The sequence below is a fragment of the Lynx rufus genome, unplaced genomic scaffold (genome assembly GCF_022079265.1).
Source record: "Lynx rufus isolate CCGP_SWC_20201006 ecotype Redwood Valley unplaced genomic scaffold, mLynRuf1.p SCAF_10, whole genome shotgun sequence".
NCBI classification, from domain to species: Eukaryota; Metazoa; Chordata; class Mammalia; order Carnivora; family Felidae; genus Lynx; species Lynx rufus.
In genome coordinates, this window is record NW_025814824.1 from 78,705,753 (window position 1) to 78,724,322 (window position 18,570).

General features: G+C 47.4%; 1 protein-coding gene across 1 annotated transcript in view; it reads right to left on the minus strand.

The window, feature by feature from the left end:
* The window catches only part of BRINP1 (BMP/retinoic acid inducible neural specific 1), a 126,359-nt gene that overhangs the window by 14,251 nt on the left and 93,538 nt on the right, over nucleotides 1–18,570 (minus strand). The window contains exons 5-6 of the mRNA XM_047099694.1: nucleotides 18,195–18,431; nucleotides 13,077–13,299 (exon numbers count right to left, since the gene is read on the minus strand). Of these exons, the coding sequence (XP_046955650.1) occupies nucleotides 13,077–13,299; nucleotides 18,195–18,431 (460 nt within the window). The remainder of the gene's footprint in view (nucleotides 1–13,076; nucleotides 13,300–18,194; nucleotides 18,432–18,570) is intronic.

The window sequence follows — 18,570 nt, forward strand, 5'->3', positions numbered from 1 at the left end:
ACAATATCCTATAGGATTCACTCAGGGGGATTCATTTTTGCTTCATTTCTACCAAGTGAGGTGATGGTGTACTTAGGCCATTGAGAGGAGTATTCTAATCCAAGGTTAGTGTGGTCCCCAGACCAACAACATCAGTATCATCTGCAACCCAGGAACCAACCCAGACCTGCTGAATCAGAAACCCTGGGGGTGGGGCCCAGAAACCCATGTTCAGAAAGCCCTCTAGGTGATCATGATGCCCACTCTAGTTTGAGAGCCACTGCTGTGATCCAGAGATCAGTGGTAAAGCTCATGACAACCCAGGGAAGAAATACTGAATCTTTTTGCACCCGGGAGAAAAATTCCATCGATTCTCTAGCTCATATTTCAAATGGCTAGCAGAGATTTACTAAACCATAGCATTCCTTCCAATTTTTTTTCCTCTCTACTCATCACCTAAATGATAATATACAAATTCCATAGTTAGGTATTCAATTTCTCCAGAGTTTCATCTCAACATATGGGTCTCATCTTTTTTTTTTTAATGTTTATTTTTGACAGAGAGAGAGACAGAGAGACACAGGATGAGCGGGGGACGGGCAGAGAGAGAGGGAGACACGGAATCTGAAGCAGACTCCAGGCTCCCAGCTGTCAGGACAGAGCCCAACGCAGGGCACGAACTCACAGACCGTGAGATCGTGACCTGAGCCGAAGTTCGACGCTCAACCGACTGAGCCACCCAGGCGCTCCCATATGGGTCTAGTCTAATCTTATTCAATAACAATTAAGACCAATACACTAAGAGTTAATGTTAATTGATCACCTACTATATGCTAAGAACACTGCATATATTGTCTTGGGTAATCTTTACAATAGCTCGGTGGGCAAAGTGCTGCTTTTGCCTTATTTTACAGATGATGGCATTCAAGACCAGAGACACTGAGCAAACAGCTCACCAGGATTTAACACCAGGCTGTCAGGTTTAAAGCCTATGCACTCATGTCGATTTCTGCTCTCTATTTTCTGATTTCCCACTTCTGGATGAAATTAATCTTACAATTAAGATTACATATGTTATTTTATTTGCTGCTTTCCAGAACAGAAAACCATTCTCTGCCCGGAAGGCAAAGCGTCATCATCCTGCATCGTCCTAAAACTTCCATCTCAAAAGCTCCCTCCCTCACTTCAGTTTGGCAAGCGCTGACTGTGTAATTATGCACCAAGCACCTTTTCCATCACTGTGAGGCGGAGGGATCGACTTGTCCCTGCCTTCATGGAATCTGTGGTCAAGAAGGGTAAGTCTGGGATGAAATACACCATTGCAAATGTGCCATGTGGGATGCAGTAAAGACATCCTGCAGGACAGCGCAAACTGGTCTAGTGCATCAGGACATGCATCCTAAGAAGTGCGGTTTTGATCTGAAAAGTAAAGGACAGAGAGAGTAATCCAGGCAAAGAGGCCAGGGGATTCTCCAGTCTTCTGCAACAGGAACGAATTTCTCTCCCTTCTTACCTCTAGTGCTACTCAAATTCTGTTTTCACAAAGGGAACTATAACAGAATCTATTTCATAGGCCCGCTGTGAGGATTCGATGAGTAAATATACGGAAGGCACTTAAAACTGTGTCTGGTATATACGTTAACTGTTATGATCATTTTTTTCCTCACTATATGACCTTACACAAGTTGCCCCACTAACAGTGGAAAATTAGCTGGAATAAGTGCTTCTGTCTCAGGACGAGCTCACGTAATTGGCCTCCATGTGAGTGACTCACCTCACAATGACTCCCTCCCTTCCCTCAGACAAACGTGTGACACTCACGGCACACTGAATACTCACGACTCGCTGGTCTGTTCCCTCCAAGTAACACGCACGCTTGTTCCCACATCTGCTTCTGCCACTTGTATCTGCTATTATTATATCACGGAATTAAAAGTCAAATCAATTAAAATATGAGCTGTCTTTTTCTGTGGAACCTAATTTGCATGCTGTGAACGAAATTCTAGAAAGACGTTTGCTGGCCAAAAAATGTCATCGATTTAACTAAAGGGGGAAGTACCTGAAAATGATTGGGACATGAAAATCTACCACTGTTTAGATTGTCTTAACAGTCTTCGAGCTATTCCTCACTTTGAATAAACCAGAGTTGGAAATGTTATGCAATTACGGGCATGGTTTATGCAAGAAAGCCAGCAGAATGTCAAATCAAATATACCAACACCCTCAAAAAAGATTCTGGCCCTACTTCAAAAGGCTGGCCAAGGAATATGCATTAGACATTTTAAGTTAAAATAAAATGTGTTTATATATGTGCAGCATGTATATGCCTTTTAAGAGTCTCCATTTTAACTTAACTTTTTCAATTGACTGACACACTATTGGTCTCTAATTTTGTCTGATAAGGAGCCTTGTGCTTTGACATCTTACTATACGCAAAAAGTGACATACGTGATCTTTTACTGATTTTCCAACATTAGGCATGATTTTTATCTCCACCATACCCATTAGACAAATGAAGTTCAGAAACCTTAATACTGTGCCAAGCTTACGTTGTTAGTAAATGTACCTTCTTCTTGGCCTGTTAGACTCCAGAGTCTGAAGTCTTAAGTTCCTTTTTTTTTAAGTTTTTAAAAAATGTTTATGTACTTATTTTTGAGATAGAGAGGCAGAGAGGGAGAGACTGAATCTCAAGCAGGCTCCACGCTGTCAGCACAGAGCCCAACATGGGACTCGGACCCACAAACTGTGAGATCATGACCTGAGCCGAAATCAAGATTCAGATGGTTAACCAACTGAGCCACCCAGGCATCCCTGAAGTCGTAAGTATCTTCAATCCCATTGCCTGTTTACTATATTGTTACGTGTGGTCGGGCTTATGCTTTGTCTTCTCCAGTGGAAACATTCATTTCTTGGGGGCAAAAACAGAGTCTCCATCAAATATCTAGGGTTTGCCACCCCTGTGTTCTTGATTATATTAATATTGTATCTGCACTTTTTTTTTTTGTAAGTTACAAAGAGTTTTCACATATATCCTATAAATTGCCTGGGACATCGACTCTATAGGGTAGCTATTCTTATTACCCTGACCATACAGATGAGGAAACAAAGGGCTTGGGTAGGTTTAGAGATTTTTGGAGGTCATGCATCTAATAAGTGGCAGAGCAGAGACTGTCAGTCTAATAAACTGAAATTGACTTCAGTTCAAATAAAATATAAGAAGTCCTATCCCTCTGCTCCACTGCAGGAGTCTATGGAGATTAAATCCAGAGGCAAGTAAGTATAGGGTTCAGAGAGAAGAATCAAAACCAGCATGGATACTGAGGGTCATCATAGTAGGGATAACAATTATCTTGGTGGCCAGAATCTTTCCATAGACACCAATTAAACACTATGTGGAGCAAGAAATATGTTAAAAGCTGACATGGGTTCAGAAGCCATGGCCCCAGGATTGGAGCCTGAGGTGGACGCCCCCAAGAGATCTTCATCTCAACAATGCATAATTATACTCTGCTTGGCGAAAACCCGGACTGCTGGATCAAGGCCATGTGAATATGAGAAGTAAAAATAAACCAAAGTCATCGGAAAATGCCAATAATTACACTGCCTGCCCTCGAGTTGAAGTGCCATGAATCTGCTTTGCCTTACAAGACTCTAACCTCCACAAAAATCAGGAGACAGCACGTAGGAAAGAAACCCCAAACCGCACTGACATGAAGGACCTACTCGGTGCTACGGGTTTTTCTTCATCCCGCTGAATTTCATAGACTCTGGGAAGTGCCTCTTTTCATCCTCTTTCTGTTTCTTTTTTCTTCTTTTCTTCAATAGGGTGCATTTCCCAACGTCACATATGTAACAAGAGATACTTTCAGGATTTGGATCCAGGTGAGTTGAAGACACTCTCCCATCTGCAGTTTCCATGTGACCATACTGTTTGGACTGTCACAGTCTGAGGGCCTCAGTTCTAATCACGGTCTATTCACAAATTCCCTGAGTGACCTCAGACAAGGCACTTCACCTCCTTCAGCCTCAGCTTTTTCACCTAGGAATGAGGAAGGGGACCTAACCACACACAGTTTATGCGAAGAAACCCTCAAGTGATTTATATGGGAACGGGGCACAGTCGTAAAATACAACATCACCGTGCCTTTGGGACCCCATTCCACGTAGAAAATAACTTATTTGTCCATTCATCGAACGAAGTTTTTTTTCAATAGCTACCATGTGCCAATGGCCATGCGAAGAAGTTATGATGTTTAAGTGGTCAAGAACATGGGTACAGATACACGCCTGGAACCGACAGTCTCACAAGAAGAGTCAGGCGTTAATGAATATATAAACAAAGGTATTATGGTAACCTGAGGTTTGGGGTTTCATTTGGGAATTAAGGATGTTAGGAAAGCATATCAAATGGGTCCCAACACCCTTTCAATGCAAGGAGCACAGCCTTTGGAGCTGAGTTCTGAAGGACACACAGAAGCTACGGAAAGGGAGGGAAAAGGAAAACACATTCCAGGTAGAGAGAACAGCCTATGTGAAGCCCTGTGGAGCAGAAGGAAGCATGTACATGGGGCACCTGGGTGGCTCAGTCGGTTAAGCGTCCGACTTCGGCCCAGGTCATGATCTCACGGTTCGTGAGCTTGAGCCCCGCATCGGGCTCTGTGCTGACAACTCAGCGCCTGGAGCCTGCTGCAGGTTCTGTGTCTCCGCCTCTCTCTCTGCCCCTCCCCCACTTGCACTCTGTCTCTCTAAGAAATAAAATGAAAACATAAAAAAATTTAAAAAAAAAAGAAGGAAGCATGTACATCTCATGAACTGAAACATTAGTGGGGCTGTAGCTGTGAGAGCCAAGAAAAGGCATGAAACACAGACGGGAGGTAGACAGTGGCCAAATCATGGCAGAACTATAGGTCAGCTTAAGATTTTACTCTTCCTGGGACCCCTGGGTGGCTGCGTCGGTTGAGCCTTGGACTTCTGCTCAGGTCACGATCTTGCGCTTCCCAAGTTTGAGCCCCACATCGTGCTCACTGCAACTCAGATCCTGCTTGGGATTCTCTCTCCCTCTCTTACTACCCCTCCCCAACTTGAACTCTCTCTTTCTCTCTCTCTCTCAAAAATAAATATTTAAAAACAAATTAAGGGGCGCTGAGGTGGCTTAGTCAGTGAAGCGTCTGACTTCGTCAAGAACTCAGGGTTTAGGGGCGCCTGGGTGGCGCAGTCGGTTAAGCGTCCGACTTCAGCCAGGTCACGATCTCGCGGTCCGTGAGTTCGAGCCCCGCGTCGGGCTCTGGGCTGATGGCTCAGAGCCTGGAGCCTGTTTCCGATTCTGTGTCTCCCTCTCTCTCTGCCCCTCCCCCGTTCATGCTTTGTCTCTCTGTGTCCCAAAAATAAATAAAAATGTTAAAAAAAAAAAAAAAAGAACTCAGGGTTTGTGAGTTTGAGCCCCCATTGGGCTCACTGCTGTCAGTGCAGAGCCTGCTTTGGATCCTCTGTGCCCCTCTCTCTCTCTCTTCCCTCCCCCTACTTGTGCTCTTTCTCTCTCAGAAATAAACATTAAAAAATTAAAAACACATCTTAAAAACAAATTTAAAAAACCGATTTTGCCCTTCCTCCTAAGAGCAGTGATTCATCACCAAAGGCTTTAAGCAGAGATGCGACAAGACCGAATTTGCTTCTTAAGTAATAACTCTGACTTCCTCGCGCAACATAGATTGAAAAGTGGTTACAGCAAATTCTGGGAGATATAGTTAAAAGGCCACTGTAATTTGGGGCCAAAGATCTTAGTCTGAAGTACAAGCTACTCATTAAAATGGACTAAGATTCAATTACTGACCTTATACCAATATTTGGGAGTTGAACTGTTATTCTCTCAGTCTCTGGGAGTGATATTTCTCCTACATTTGGGCAAGACCTCAAGGTAACTGAGTCCAGCTGTTTTCAAATTGCTTAAGGAAAAAAAAAAATCCCCTATTTTCCCAAGTGAGTTTTAATGCAGAATTCCCACAAAGAACATAGCCGCTCTAGGGAAACGTGAGGGGTAATTGTGCAGTACTCAACCTGCACCTGCCCACGCAAGGCACGAGTTTTATACCCAGGGCTCTCAGGAGCATCCCATTATGGATGTAGGCTGGCCCACACACAGCAAAGCCGTGAACTGAACTCAGGTCCTCTGGTTCAAACACTGTCCTTCTCCAAAGCACCTTCTGATGCTCAATAATGATGTTTAGAGGGCAAAGGCCCTGCTGCTTGCGTATTTAAGTGACTTTCAGGGTCTGGCATTGGGTTGGGAGGCGAGGAGGTCAGTCCACACTTACGGAATTGCACAGAAACCTGCTGAATCCAGCACTGCCCAAGCTGATTTTCTGCTGCTTTCTTCTCTCCTCCCCCTTTCCTCCTTTCCTTCCTATCTTCCTATTTTTTCCCATTCTCCCTCTCTCTATCCCTCCATCCTCCCTTCACTCTTTTGCAAGGAACAGTGTGAGGTGAATTCCATCACCATGCAGTTTGTAGTCTAGGCGGGTTGATCTGAATGCCCTGGACCATCATGCCTCAGGGAGAGGTGTAAGAGCCTACAGGTTATAGGAAAAGACTGCTAGCACCGGAATCCTGCCTCTTACCTGCAGTGTAATTTTCAGCAAGTCAATCAACATCTCTGTGCCTTAACTTCCCTACCCATAAAATGGGATGAGTCAGTGCTACCAGATAAGGTCATCATGGTGATTACGTGGAGGTGAAAGTGGTTAGGACGGGGCCTGGTACCTGGTAAACTAGAAATGTTAACTATTACGTGTGGCCTTGGACCTAAACTCAGCCTCGTCCTCTTCCTGATGAATTTCATGTTTCTCGTTCACTTTGCTTGCATAGTTCCTTTCTGCAGAGCTCTCCGAGTTTTACAAAGTGCTTCCCCACACACCATCTCAGGTGAGCCACACATAGACCCTCTGAGGCAGGGGGAAGACATTATTATCCCTATTTTACAGAGGAGAAAAATCAAGGTTCAGAAAGTGTCAGTTTGTCTAAAAACAGCCGTGACCAAACTCAAGTTCCACCTCCCAGTCTTTGCCCCTTTTTAGCTGCACAACATGAGGATCTCCGGGGAGTGAAACCATCCACAGCTCTTTCCTGTGGGTCTCTGCCTTCCCTTCGCCTGTCCAAACTGCAGCACCGTGGTGCCACATGGGCGTCAGCTCCTGAACAGGCTAACCGGTATCCCTGGGACCCCAAAAAGAACCTGACCCATGATGGGGACCCATAGATATTTGGTTGGCTGTTGAATCCCCTTTGGCAAGTGCAGTCTGGAATTAGCATTGCTGCTCCCATCCCAACAAACACTGAGCCTTGCAGTGGGGTGGGTCTTACTTCTCGTGGTGCTTTCAGAGCCCACCACAGAGTAAGCTCTCAGCAAATGCTTGCTGAGTTGACTTACACCGAACCTGACCTTCTCTCTCTACTTACAGGGGATGGGTCTGATGTGTCCGCCTGGGTTTCTGCCTGGGCTCCAGAGTCGATGGTTCAGGGCTCCACAACCCGGGGCCATTTCCATTCCAGCCTATAAAATTCTAATCTTGATCCGTCACCACCCCCATGCCCTTGAGGAGCTAATCCTGCCTTTGGCATCACGTACACTCAAAACGGGGCGTCCCAGCCAAGCACAGCTGCGTCTCTTTGCTGTTGCACACTGCTCAGAGCCTGCACAAGGCTCTTGACCATGAAGCCCACCGATGGTGTCAGCAAGACAATTCCAATCCTGTCACATACCTGCCCTGTGACCCAGGGCAAGTTAATTACACCTTTGCCTTATCGGTTCCCCCATCTATGAAACAAATCCAATGGCATCCACTTTGTAGAGACAGTAGGAGAAGTAGATGGGTCCTCATCATTAGCAACACTTAGACCTATTGAGCATCACATGGGCTAAGTAACGTACATGCAAAGTATCAGTTCCGGGTAAAAATAACAAGAAAAGAAGCTAACAAACCGCGTGTCTTCCGTGTGCCAGACACTGCTCTCGCATTTGATGGGGTTAAAGCACTGAATCCTCCCGGCAGGTTGGCACTATTATTAGCCCCATTTGACACTTGAGAAAACTGAGGCTCAAAGCTGGTGCTGACCTCCCCAGGGTTACAGTGTAAGCAGCCGACAGAGCTGGGATGCGAACCCAGCCAGTCTGACTGTAGACTCTTTATACTTAGCCAGCTCTCCTGCCTGTTATAACAGCTGCTCAGTAAGAGGCTGTTATGGTTTTGTAATTAATTTTATTTGCCCTACATGTAAGATGGTCACGTCTAGCTCTATTTCTACTTAATTCATCCCGTAGTACCTAACCGCCAAAAACGATTCCCTCTGCCTGCAAAGACCCACAGCTCCCAATATTCACACCCTGGAATCTGGGCGGGGCTTTGGCCAGTAGAATACGGTGTCTAACTTCCGGAGCTTAAGATGTAAAAAGTCCCACCGCTTCCTTCCAGTCCCAGGACGCTGTCGCGCTGCAAGCTGCCCAGGCCACATGGAGAGGGCACGTGTAGGCAGTCTGCTTGGCAGCCTCGGCCGAGCTCCCAGCTGCCAGCCAGCAGTCTGCCAGCCGTGGGCGTGAGTCATCCTGGACGCCCAGTCCAGTCGGCCCTCAGATGACCCCAGCCTCCGCCGCCTTGATGGACCCCCGGCTGTGCCCAGTCAACCTGCAGAATCATGATGGCTGATGAGAAAGTGTTCTTTTTGAGCCGCTGAGCCTTGGGGCGAGTGTATTGGCGGCATTTGCCTTCCAGACCAGCGTCGAGTTTCCAGGATGCCTTAAAGCTAGCTCCGATTATCGGCTCACCACTTAATTTTAGGGGGAGCCACCTCTTTGAAGTAACAATAAAATAATTAACACTTATTGACCTTGGGGATCTTATTAAACTCTCTGTGCCTCAATTCCTTTAGCGGTAAAGTAGGAATAGTAGGGTAGCAAAGGTACCTAGTTCGGAGGGTGGCAGTGAGGAAGAAATGAGCTAATTCATCATCGGGTGCTGAGAACAGTGCCTGGCCTTTAGAATACATGTATAAAGTGACAGCATCCTCTTTCTCCCCGTCTGCCTCCAGTCTTAACTGAGTTAGGTGTTTTACCAGGTCTTTTGTATTTCAAAATCTTAGTCTTTGTACTTAACCTGAAGGCAAAGCGTTATTATCCCATCGCCAGGGAGGCGCAGGGACGTAGGCAGAGCCTCGTGGCTGGAATGCCACGGAGCCAGGATTTGGACCCAGTCCGCGTGCAACTAAAGCCCCGTGCTCTTTCCCTCCCCCACCCCGCCTCGACATCACCCCTCTGCGACACGTGTAAAAACCCCTCTGACACCTGTGGTAGCAAAGGCATCTGCTCAGTGGACTCATCTCCCCCGGAGCCTGGCACACACAGACCAATGCACAGCAATCGGCTCGTTTGCAAACTCCAGCTCGCTCAGTCCAGGTGGCCCAAGGTCCCCCGTGTTAGCACCTTTGTCTGACACTGCTCTGCGGCGGGGAGGTGCCCTGCCTGCTGGTGTGAGAAACACTCATTAGAAGCTCCGATTCGGATGTCAGGGAGCAGCTCACAGCCAGCAAGGAGGTTCAGCTCTCCTGGGAAGGCTTCAGAGGAATCCACCCAGAGCCGAGTTTCTGTGCCCTGCACCCCCCAGCCCCCGGCAGTCAATACTTGTTAAATGAACATAATTGACTGCCTTGCTAAGGTGGAGTCCTAGACATCCTCTCCAGATGAGTTAGAGCAGGGATGTTAGGATTCAGGCAAGTTTTCTCTCGCGGGAGGACAGAGGGCCACACTGGGAGGTCTTTCTTTGAAGGTCCTGGTGATGGTGGGACACTTCTGGCCTGGCGGCTTGCAAGGGAAGAGCAGCTCGTGGACAGATGTGGACATCTGCCCTCCCAACAGGGAAGCGACCTGCCAAAGGTCGCGAAGCTTGCCAATGGTGGGGCGGGATCACAGTCTAGCCCCGTGATTCCGTGCGGTGTTCTTCCCGTTGCCCATTTTTGCCCCTCTTTGCTCCCGCCTTTTGTTTCGTTTAATTTAGTTTTGAGAGACACAGAGACAGAGCATGAGCAGGGGAGGGGCAGAGAGGGAGAGGGAGGCAGAATCTGAAGCGGGCTCCAGGCTCTGAGCTGTCGGCATAGAACCTGAAGTGGGGCTTGAACTCACGAACCGCAAGATCATGACCTGAGCCGGTCAGACGCTTAACGGACTGAGCCACCCAGGCGCCCCTTTCCTTTCCTCTTTGTAAGGAACCCGTCTGGCTGCTCTCCTTCTGGAGCCCTCCTGAGCCTTCCTAGGCCTGGCAGGACTGATGGTGCTCTGTGACCTGCACCCTGGAAATTCTTCTCACCTTTAATAAATGTGTCCGACTTTGGACCTTCCATTTCATTCTCTGAGGGGACACCCGGCAAAACTGACAGACCGATCTGTTTAAAATCAGGTAACGGTTAAAGGTTACCCTTTGCCACCAGATTTGCATCCAGTGTGGCGAATCCTGGGGGTGCAGGGTTTCTTCACCTATAGATCACAAGCCACTTTTTCTGGGGTTCTGGGCTGAATTATATCTCCCCCACATTCGTATGTTCAAGCCCTCACCGTCGGTACCTCAGAATGCGACTCTATTTAGAGAAAGGGGCTTCGAAGAGGTAATTAAGTTAACATTAGGTCATTGAGGCGGGACCCTAACCCAAAAGGACTGGTGTCCTTGAAGGAAGAGATTAGGACGCAGAGACGCACAGCGGAAACACCACGGGAGGACACAGGCAGAAGGCGGCCACGTGTCACCAAGGAGAGAGGACTGAGAAGGAGCCAACCTTGCAGACCACCTCAACCTCAGACTCCCAGCCTCCAGAACTGTGAGAAGATCCACTTCTGTTGTCTAAACCGCTCAGTCTGTGGTACTTTGCTATGGCAGCACTAACAAGCTGATTTTAAGCACATATATATATATATATATACACATACAGGGTTTTTCGTGATTGCTAACAGAGCCCCTCCTCTGAAAGACATCCTTCACAGCCCTGTGTACTGTGCTCCTTTCTGAATCCCTCATTGCATCCAATGCGGGTCACGTGACCAAAGCCTGATGGATCTAGATGGAATCTGGGCACTCGCTCGTGGTGGCAGTTTGGGCACCTGCTGCAGATGACAAGGAAGCCATTTTGTGACTGGACCCCTTTCTTTAGTTCCTGTACTGGCCGCACTGCAGCGAGGGAGCGACTGCCAGAGCAAATCCTGTTTGGTCCACCAAGTAATGATCACAAACTAGCTGCCAAGCAATGGGTTCAGAGTTGGAAGGAATGGGAAACACACGGGTCAGCATGGCCAGGAGTAAAAGGAGGAGACTTCACAGTGGGGGGAGAAAGGAAAGATGGGTAGGGGTTTTAGAGTAATGGGGCCCTAGAATAAAGAGCCTCTGTAGTGGCTGGTGCAATCAGGAAAGACTTCATGGAGGAGGCGGCATTTGATCTGAGTCTGAAAAAATGAAGAGGAAAACGAGTAAGTGCGTGGGGGTGGCTGGCATGAGGGAAATGCTTAGAAGTGTCATGGATCTTTAATCTTTGGGTGTCTGCCCAGTAGGGCGAGGAAGAACACGGTATTTAGCATCATAGTGCTGGGGGATCCTGTCTCTTCCTCTTATGTCAGGGCTTCCAAACCCCAACATCACTGACTTTTTGGTGAAGGATAAACTCTTTGCTGTGGGGATTGCCCTGTGCAATAGCACCCCACACCCATTATGATACTCAAAAATGTCTTCAGACATTTCTAAATGCTCCCCGGGAACAAGATCACCTTCTCTTGGGAACCACTGATGTGCACTGTAGCTCTGGACCAAATACTGGGCCTCTCTGAGCTGGTTCTCTGCTCTGTGAAAAAAGGGTAGCACTCAGCTATACAGACACGTGGCTGACCGCAAATCTGGTAAGTGAATGTGCCTTAGCCTTACTCTTTTAAAGAGTGGATCTCTTCTCTCTGAATAAAGTTGAGTGCAAAACCCCCAAATATGAAACAAATCAAGGTACAGCTGCGCTAGCCGAAGCAGGGTGCACAGCCCCCAAACCTGCCTTCTGCTGGATGGAGATGCCTTTGTGGAATCCACAGAGGCACCACTACAGAAACCACCGCACTCCCCCCCCGCCAGGGAGCAGCTCACACATGCCCTGGGAGAATGGAGTCTGAAAGGGCTGGATCTCAATCCTGGCTTCTTCCCCAGAAGCTCAAGAGGGAGCAAAGAAACCCTAAGATCTGTGAAGACCCAGGAACTTCTGTCTTAGCCCAGAGGGAAGGAAGTGAGGCATCCAGGTGTGTAAGGAGGCTCTCACTCTCAGGTGAGGACCCTGCACTCACAAGACCCAGCCAGGGAGTGCCTCCTTAAATTTTCCTGGTCCGTGCCTTTTTTGTGTCGCTGACTCCAGGCCCTGATCAAAGGTCCTCAATATATAGCTGAGGGATTAGTTAACCCAGTTTCTTCACCATTAAGATGGGGATGCTAAAATCTGCTTTGTTAAGTAATTTCTGTTTTTTTAAAATGTTTATTTATTTTTTAGATAGAGAGAGATTGGCGGAGCGTGAGCCGGGAGGGGAAAAGAGAGACAGGGAGACACAGAATCTGAAGCAGGTTCCAGGCTCTGAGCTGTCAGCACAGAGCCCGATGCAGGGCTCGAACTCACAAACCACAAGATCATGACCTGAGCGGAAGTCAGATGCTTAACCAACTGAACCACCCAGGCGCCCCAATCTGTCAAGTAACTTTTAAATTAAATAGATAATACCTTTCAAGCAACCAGAATAATGTCACATAGCAGTCAGGGCTATTGCGGGCTCCCTCCCACAGTCCCACGGATCAGACAGAACACAGAGGCTGAAAGTTCCGGGCATATTCAGGAAACAGCGAGAAAACCCAGGACAGCAGCAACCAGAAGCAGAGAAGCCAGAGATGATCCAGAAAATGGTTGGTCTGGACCACGCAAGGCCTGGCCTGCCACCAGCAGGTGCATCATCATCCGCATGGCATTTCCCTGGGCCACGGGGGACTTAAGCCAGAAACAGGTCTGAGCCTGCAGAGGCGGTGGGGGCGGGGTGGGGGGGTCGCACTTACCTCTCTCTAGGCAGCTGGTGGTTGGGATTGTGGCGACAGCGGACACTGAGGCCGAAGAGCTTGCGGGCGGTGCGCTGGATCTTTTGCCTCTGGGCCTCGGTGGCGCTCTGCAGGAGCTTGTAACGGTTCTGCAGGTCCCAGTCGTTGCCCCAGTGCTGATGGATGCTCCCGATGGTCAGGAAGTGGTTGCTGGGCAGACGCTTCATAAACGATTTAAACTCATCTAGCGAGAGACAGAGGCCAAGAGAGAAGGACTGAGCAAGGCTGCCCCCCCTTGGAGGCTGCCTGGAAGGCTCAGCCCCACCTACCAGTCAGGCAGGCTTGCAGATAAAACTCACTCCTTTGAGGCCCCATGAACTCTGCACTAGCCTCTGGGCAGCTCCAGGGAGGCCGTGCAAGGGCCACTACACTTTCAGTGAAGGTTCTTTTACTTTGCTCCCACAGGAGGGAATCTGCATCCTGTGTCCTTATTAGAAACGAGGTTGTCCAGGGGGCGCCTGGGTGGCTCAGTCCCTTAAGCATCAGACTCTTGATTTTGACTCAGATCATGATCACAGCGTTCATGGATTCGAGTCCCGCATCGGGCTCCAAGCCGGCAGTGTTGAGCCTGCTTTGGATTCTCTCTTTCTCTCTGCCCCTCCCCAGCTCATGCTCTCTCTCTCTCTCTTTCTCAATATAAATAAATAAACTTAAAAAAAAAAAAAACAAAAAACAAGGCTTCCCAAACTTCCGTCATCTGAATGCCAGCTTGATAATGATATTCACATATTTGTACTTATATTTACTTAGTATTTTCTTTGAATCGATTCAACCAAATTTTTATCCAATTCTGCATTAGAAAACCTCCATCCCATGCCTTCAGTAGAATGGGAGCTATAAAAATAAAGCTATAAAAGTATACATTTATGAAAACAGTATTAACAAATCCTGGCCGGATAGTGTTGCCAGCTAAGTGATCAAACCCTGGGTCCTGCTCTCACTGTGAAGTACCCAGGAAGGTAGAGAGCCGAGCCACGGGGAGGTGCTATGGGCATATTAGCACCAACTGGAACGTTCTCTCTGATGTCATCTGCAGGGTCGAGGGAGAGCTGAGATGGGTCAAGCTCCTTGCTACATGATCCAGTCCTACTGGAACTTGTCTGTGTACCACCTCATGTCACATCCCATTTAGAGACACCCCACCTTAAGAGATGGGGGCAAATCTTGGGTCTCCCAGGTGAAGGTTTCTGCCTCAGTTTGGTTCTGTGTTTCAGAGTTTCCGTGTTTTCTGCAACTCGACACAACCTTAGAGATAATCTAGGTCATCTTTCTTCTACACAGAGGGAAAATGAAGCCCAGAGCAGGGAAATGATTTTCTGAAGGTAGAACAGCCAAGGAGTGACAAGAGGCAGGACTTGAATCTGAGCTATTCTTTTTTCAATATAATACTTACCTTTGTCATGCTCCCCAACTATCGGGAAAATAAAAGAATTAGGAGGTTGGTCATTTTGCGGGGGGAAAAATCCAAATGGTTGGGGATATATATATATATATACACATATTTAAATATAAATATAAAAATATGTATAATATATGCATATTTATATGTATAATATAAATATAAATATATGTGTATATATATGTATGTATATATATTTGCAGCTTAGTACTTTTAGTTCGTGCTGCAAAAGCTATCAGGAAATTTCAGGTACATTAGGCATTCATTTTATTTTTAAAAATGCCTACGTAGCTTTCAGTAAGCACCACGCTCACTCTGAAACACCTCACCCATATAAGTGATTTTACAGCAAATCTACGAGGTGGGTACTTTCAGCGCCTTCTTTTATAGAAACTAGGACACAAAGAAGTCAGTTGTCTTGCCAAGGTCACACAGCCAGTAAATGGCAGAATTAGAACTCTAAGCAGGCTCTGAATGTATGCTTTTACTCAGCATTATACACTTACTCTCAACACATAAAGAGGATCAGTATACTGGGGGAAAAAACGAAACTAACTAAATAAATAAATGGTGCCAAAAATAGGAATCTCTGACCCCTACAGAACTCACAGTGCCTCCTTATTGCCAGTCAGACATTCAGGAGATCAAGTTGCATCTGGACCCCTGGGCAGCTGTATGACCATTATTCTTTCAACACCTCAGTTTTCCCATCTGTCAAACAGGTAACCTAGCACCTAATGCAAATCAGGAAAGAGTGACACAGCACTGTATCTGCCTGAATAGTCCTCGACATACAGAACGCGCTCAGGAGATGGGCGGCTAGCATAGGACAACGCCGGCTGGTTTATTCGGGGAGTTGGCTGGAGGCAGGGGGCTGGCCCTAATGACCCTGTGTGTTGGTTGCCCACAATACACAGCCTCCCCCAACCCCCAAGGAAGATATGCTGCTCTCCTGTAGAAAGCGCTGTTGACCTTGGAGAACATGACAGTCGTTTCACTGAACCTGAACCTGGGTCAGTTAGGAACATAGAATTTAAACGTTAAAATGATTTAATTTTTTGACTGAAAGTGGAAGGGTTCCCTCCCAATAAAGGAGGTGTAGACCGCCATTCATGTGTGTAAACTAGGTTCTATGTGACCACCAGTGCTCCGACCATGAAGGAATCATTGGCTTTTCCCTTTTGGCCGGGTCTTGAATCCCTCCAAGCTGCCTAGTTGCTGAATCATTAAGGCCACTGCCTGAAACGAAGAGGAGGAAGATACACACGCACAAGCCACATCTACACGAAGGTACGGATGGATTTGTCTTAATGGGTAAAACCATTCCAGATGGATAAGCACAGGGTATCTAGAGCGAATGTGTGCTCTTGTGGAGAGAAAGCGTGCCACGTAAATCATTTCTGCGGCCTATTCAGCTACTCAGCGGCATTTCAGCTTTCTGTGTTTCCTTCCCCACCCACCTACCCACCCGCTGAAAGTGGTTTCTCTTCCTGGGGGATAGGATTCTATGCTAAAGATCCCTACTGCTTGTGCACATCGACTTCATGCCCCTCTGTTTTTTAGCAATCAGTGGAATCTCCTTGCAAAAGCATGTTATCAAATGCTTCTTTTGTTTGAGGCCAAATAATTGTCGTAACACATTTCCATCATGAACCTCTCTTCTATGAGTTCCTGGGATTTTAAATGGACTGGCGGGTGCGGGTCCATAGGGCAGCCACAGCTCCGTTCGAGCTGCACGAGAGCAGAATCACTCATGCATTATGTGCTCCCAAAGCTGGTTCAGGGGCTTAGAGTTCATGGAAACCAATGGTTTTCAAATACAGCTCAGTAGGGCTCAGCTTTTACCTGTGGTACACAGTGGCTCCAAGGTACGATTTTGTTCGATCAAAGGGTTTCTCGGCTAAAAATTTAAATAAATTCAACTATTAAAACCACAAACATGTCCTCTCATATATCAGATGAGGGAACTGAAGCCTCGGGGGTAAAGGAGCATTAATACAAAAAGCTGCTACAAGCATGGGGTTTGGAATCAGGGATTCCGTTCCCAACCCTGTCATTTACTAACTATGTAACCCTGGGGATGACACCGGGTCTTGGTGCCCCCCACACACACCCCCCCAAGATACAGGAATATCACTACTCATTGTAATGCAGTTGCTGTCATAAATTTAAGAAATATTGAGCTGTTCTAAAAACCAGTAATGCTCCCTGCATATGTCCATTTATTTGACAGATATCTGAACGCATAGTAGATGCCAACTGTTTACCTGGCATCTCTTCTTAGAAATCTCAAGGATGCCCAAGCTTTTCATGCCCAGCGCTGCATACACTGTCTCTGTTTCCGAACCACCCAGGGTATTCTAGCTCAGTGAATGGTACCAGCCTCCATCAAATTGTCTACCAAACAGGGGCGCCTGGGTGGCGCAGTCGGTTAAGCGTCCGACTTCAGCCAGGTCACGATCTCGCGGTCCGTGAGTTCGAGCCCCGCGTCGGGCTCTGGGCTGATGGCTCAGAGCCTGGAGCCTGTTTCCGATTCTGTGTGTCCCTCTCTCTCTGCCCCTCCCCCGTTCATGCTCTGTCTCTCTCTGTCCCAAAAATAAATAAACGTTCAAAAAAAGAAAATTAAAAAAAAAAAAATTGTCTACCAAACATACCTAAAAAAAGCTCTTGAATCTCAACGCCCTTCTCTTCGACCACGTACAGCCCGTGTAACACCAAGCCCTGCTAATCTGCCCTTCTAAACGCCTCGGTACCTCTGCACCTTCCCCACTTTTAGCACCTGTCCCACCACACTAACCACGTCTCCGTCCTCTCCCTCCGAGGCACCTTGTGATGGCCTCCCGCTCTCTGACATGCACTCACCCACTGACCTCTGCATTGAAGTTTGATGTTCTTCCCCAAGGTGCCTCTCCTGACCTCCCTGACCCTCCTGACCTCCTCAACCTCCCCCTGCATGGATTTGCTCACAGTAGCCTCTCCTTCACATGATTAAAATGTCATACGATTCATGGCTGGCTTTCACATCAACTAGAAACTCCAGAAAGGCAGAGATCCAACTCTGTACCTCACCCACTGTATGGCCCTGGGTGGCTGACTTTCCTCCCCTGAAATTCATGACCACGCGTCTCCTTAACCATGAAAAGTGGGAAACAGCCACGTACCTGAAAAGTCGCTTTAGCTTTGACAATCTGTGAATTGTTTGGATATCTCTAGCTGTATCATTATCTATATACATGTACATGGATAAAAATACATACACATATACATATTTAGACATACATACGTGGTTATTTATCGAGAGATACAGGCGCACACACACACACACACGCACATGCACACGCACACACAGACTCGGGAATCAATACAAGTACCTTTGACTCTCCATTCTCCAGAGGCTTCTATGTGCTATGTGGCATTACTCTCTCTGTCTTCTGGGTACAATGCAGACAATACATCTTAGGACCACAAACTCAATTACGCGATTCATTATTCCATCCAATGGAGACTGACTGAGGACCTACTCCATGACAGCTCCTAGACCTGGCTCTGGTCCCTCCCACGTGAAATAACTGGAGTCACTGGACAGTCCCTCACAGTGGTCCTAATTCTGGCTAGACAGTTTTCTTTTCTAGGCTTGGCTCAGGGCCACGGATGCAGTACGACCACGTTCGGCTCTCTACCTGAATTCTCCAGGTCCTTATAAGCTTCGGCCCAAGACTTGGCCATGTTGGCCAGCGTGTACTCCATGATCTGGATGTCGGTGATGGGGCAGTTGCACTGTGGGAACTCCTCTGCACACTGACACCTACACTGGCTGTGCTGGCACACATACTCCCCCTCACCATTGCACATGATGTAGCTCAAGGCCGACTGGACGAACTTCTCTTGCAGATACTGAGGGAAGATTATCTGAAGACCTGTGCGAGAACGGCAAGAAGGGGGGAAAAAAGAGAGGTTAAAAAAGGTGTTTCATTAACAGGTTTGAAAGGTGAAACATAGGAACCTGAAGCTGTTAGCTTTCTCCCTGTGTACCGTAACCGAGTATTTCTGGGCCCG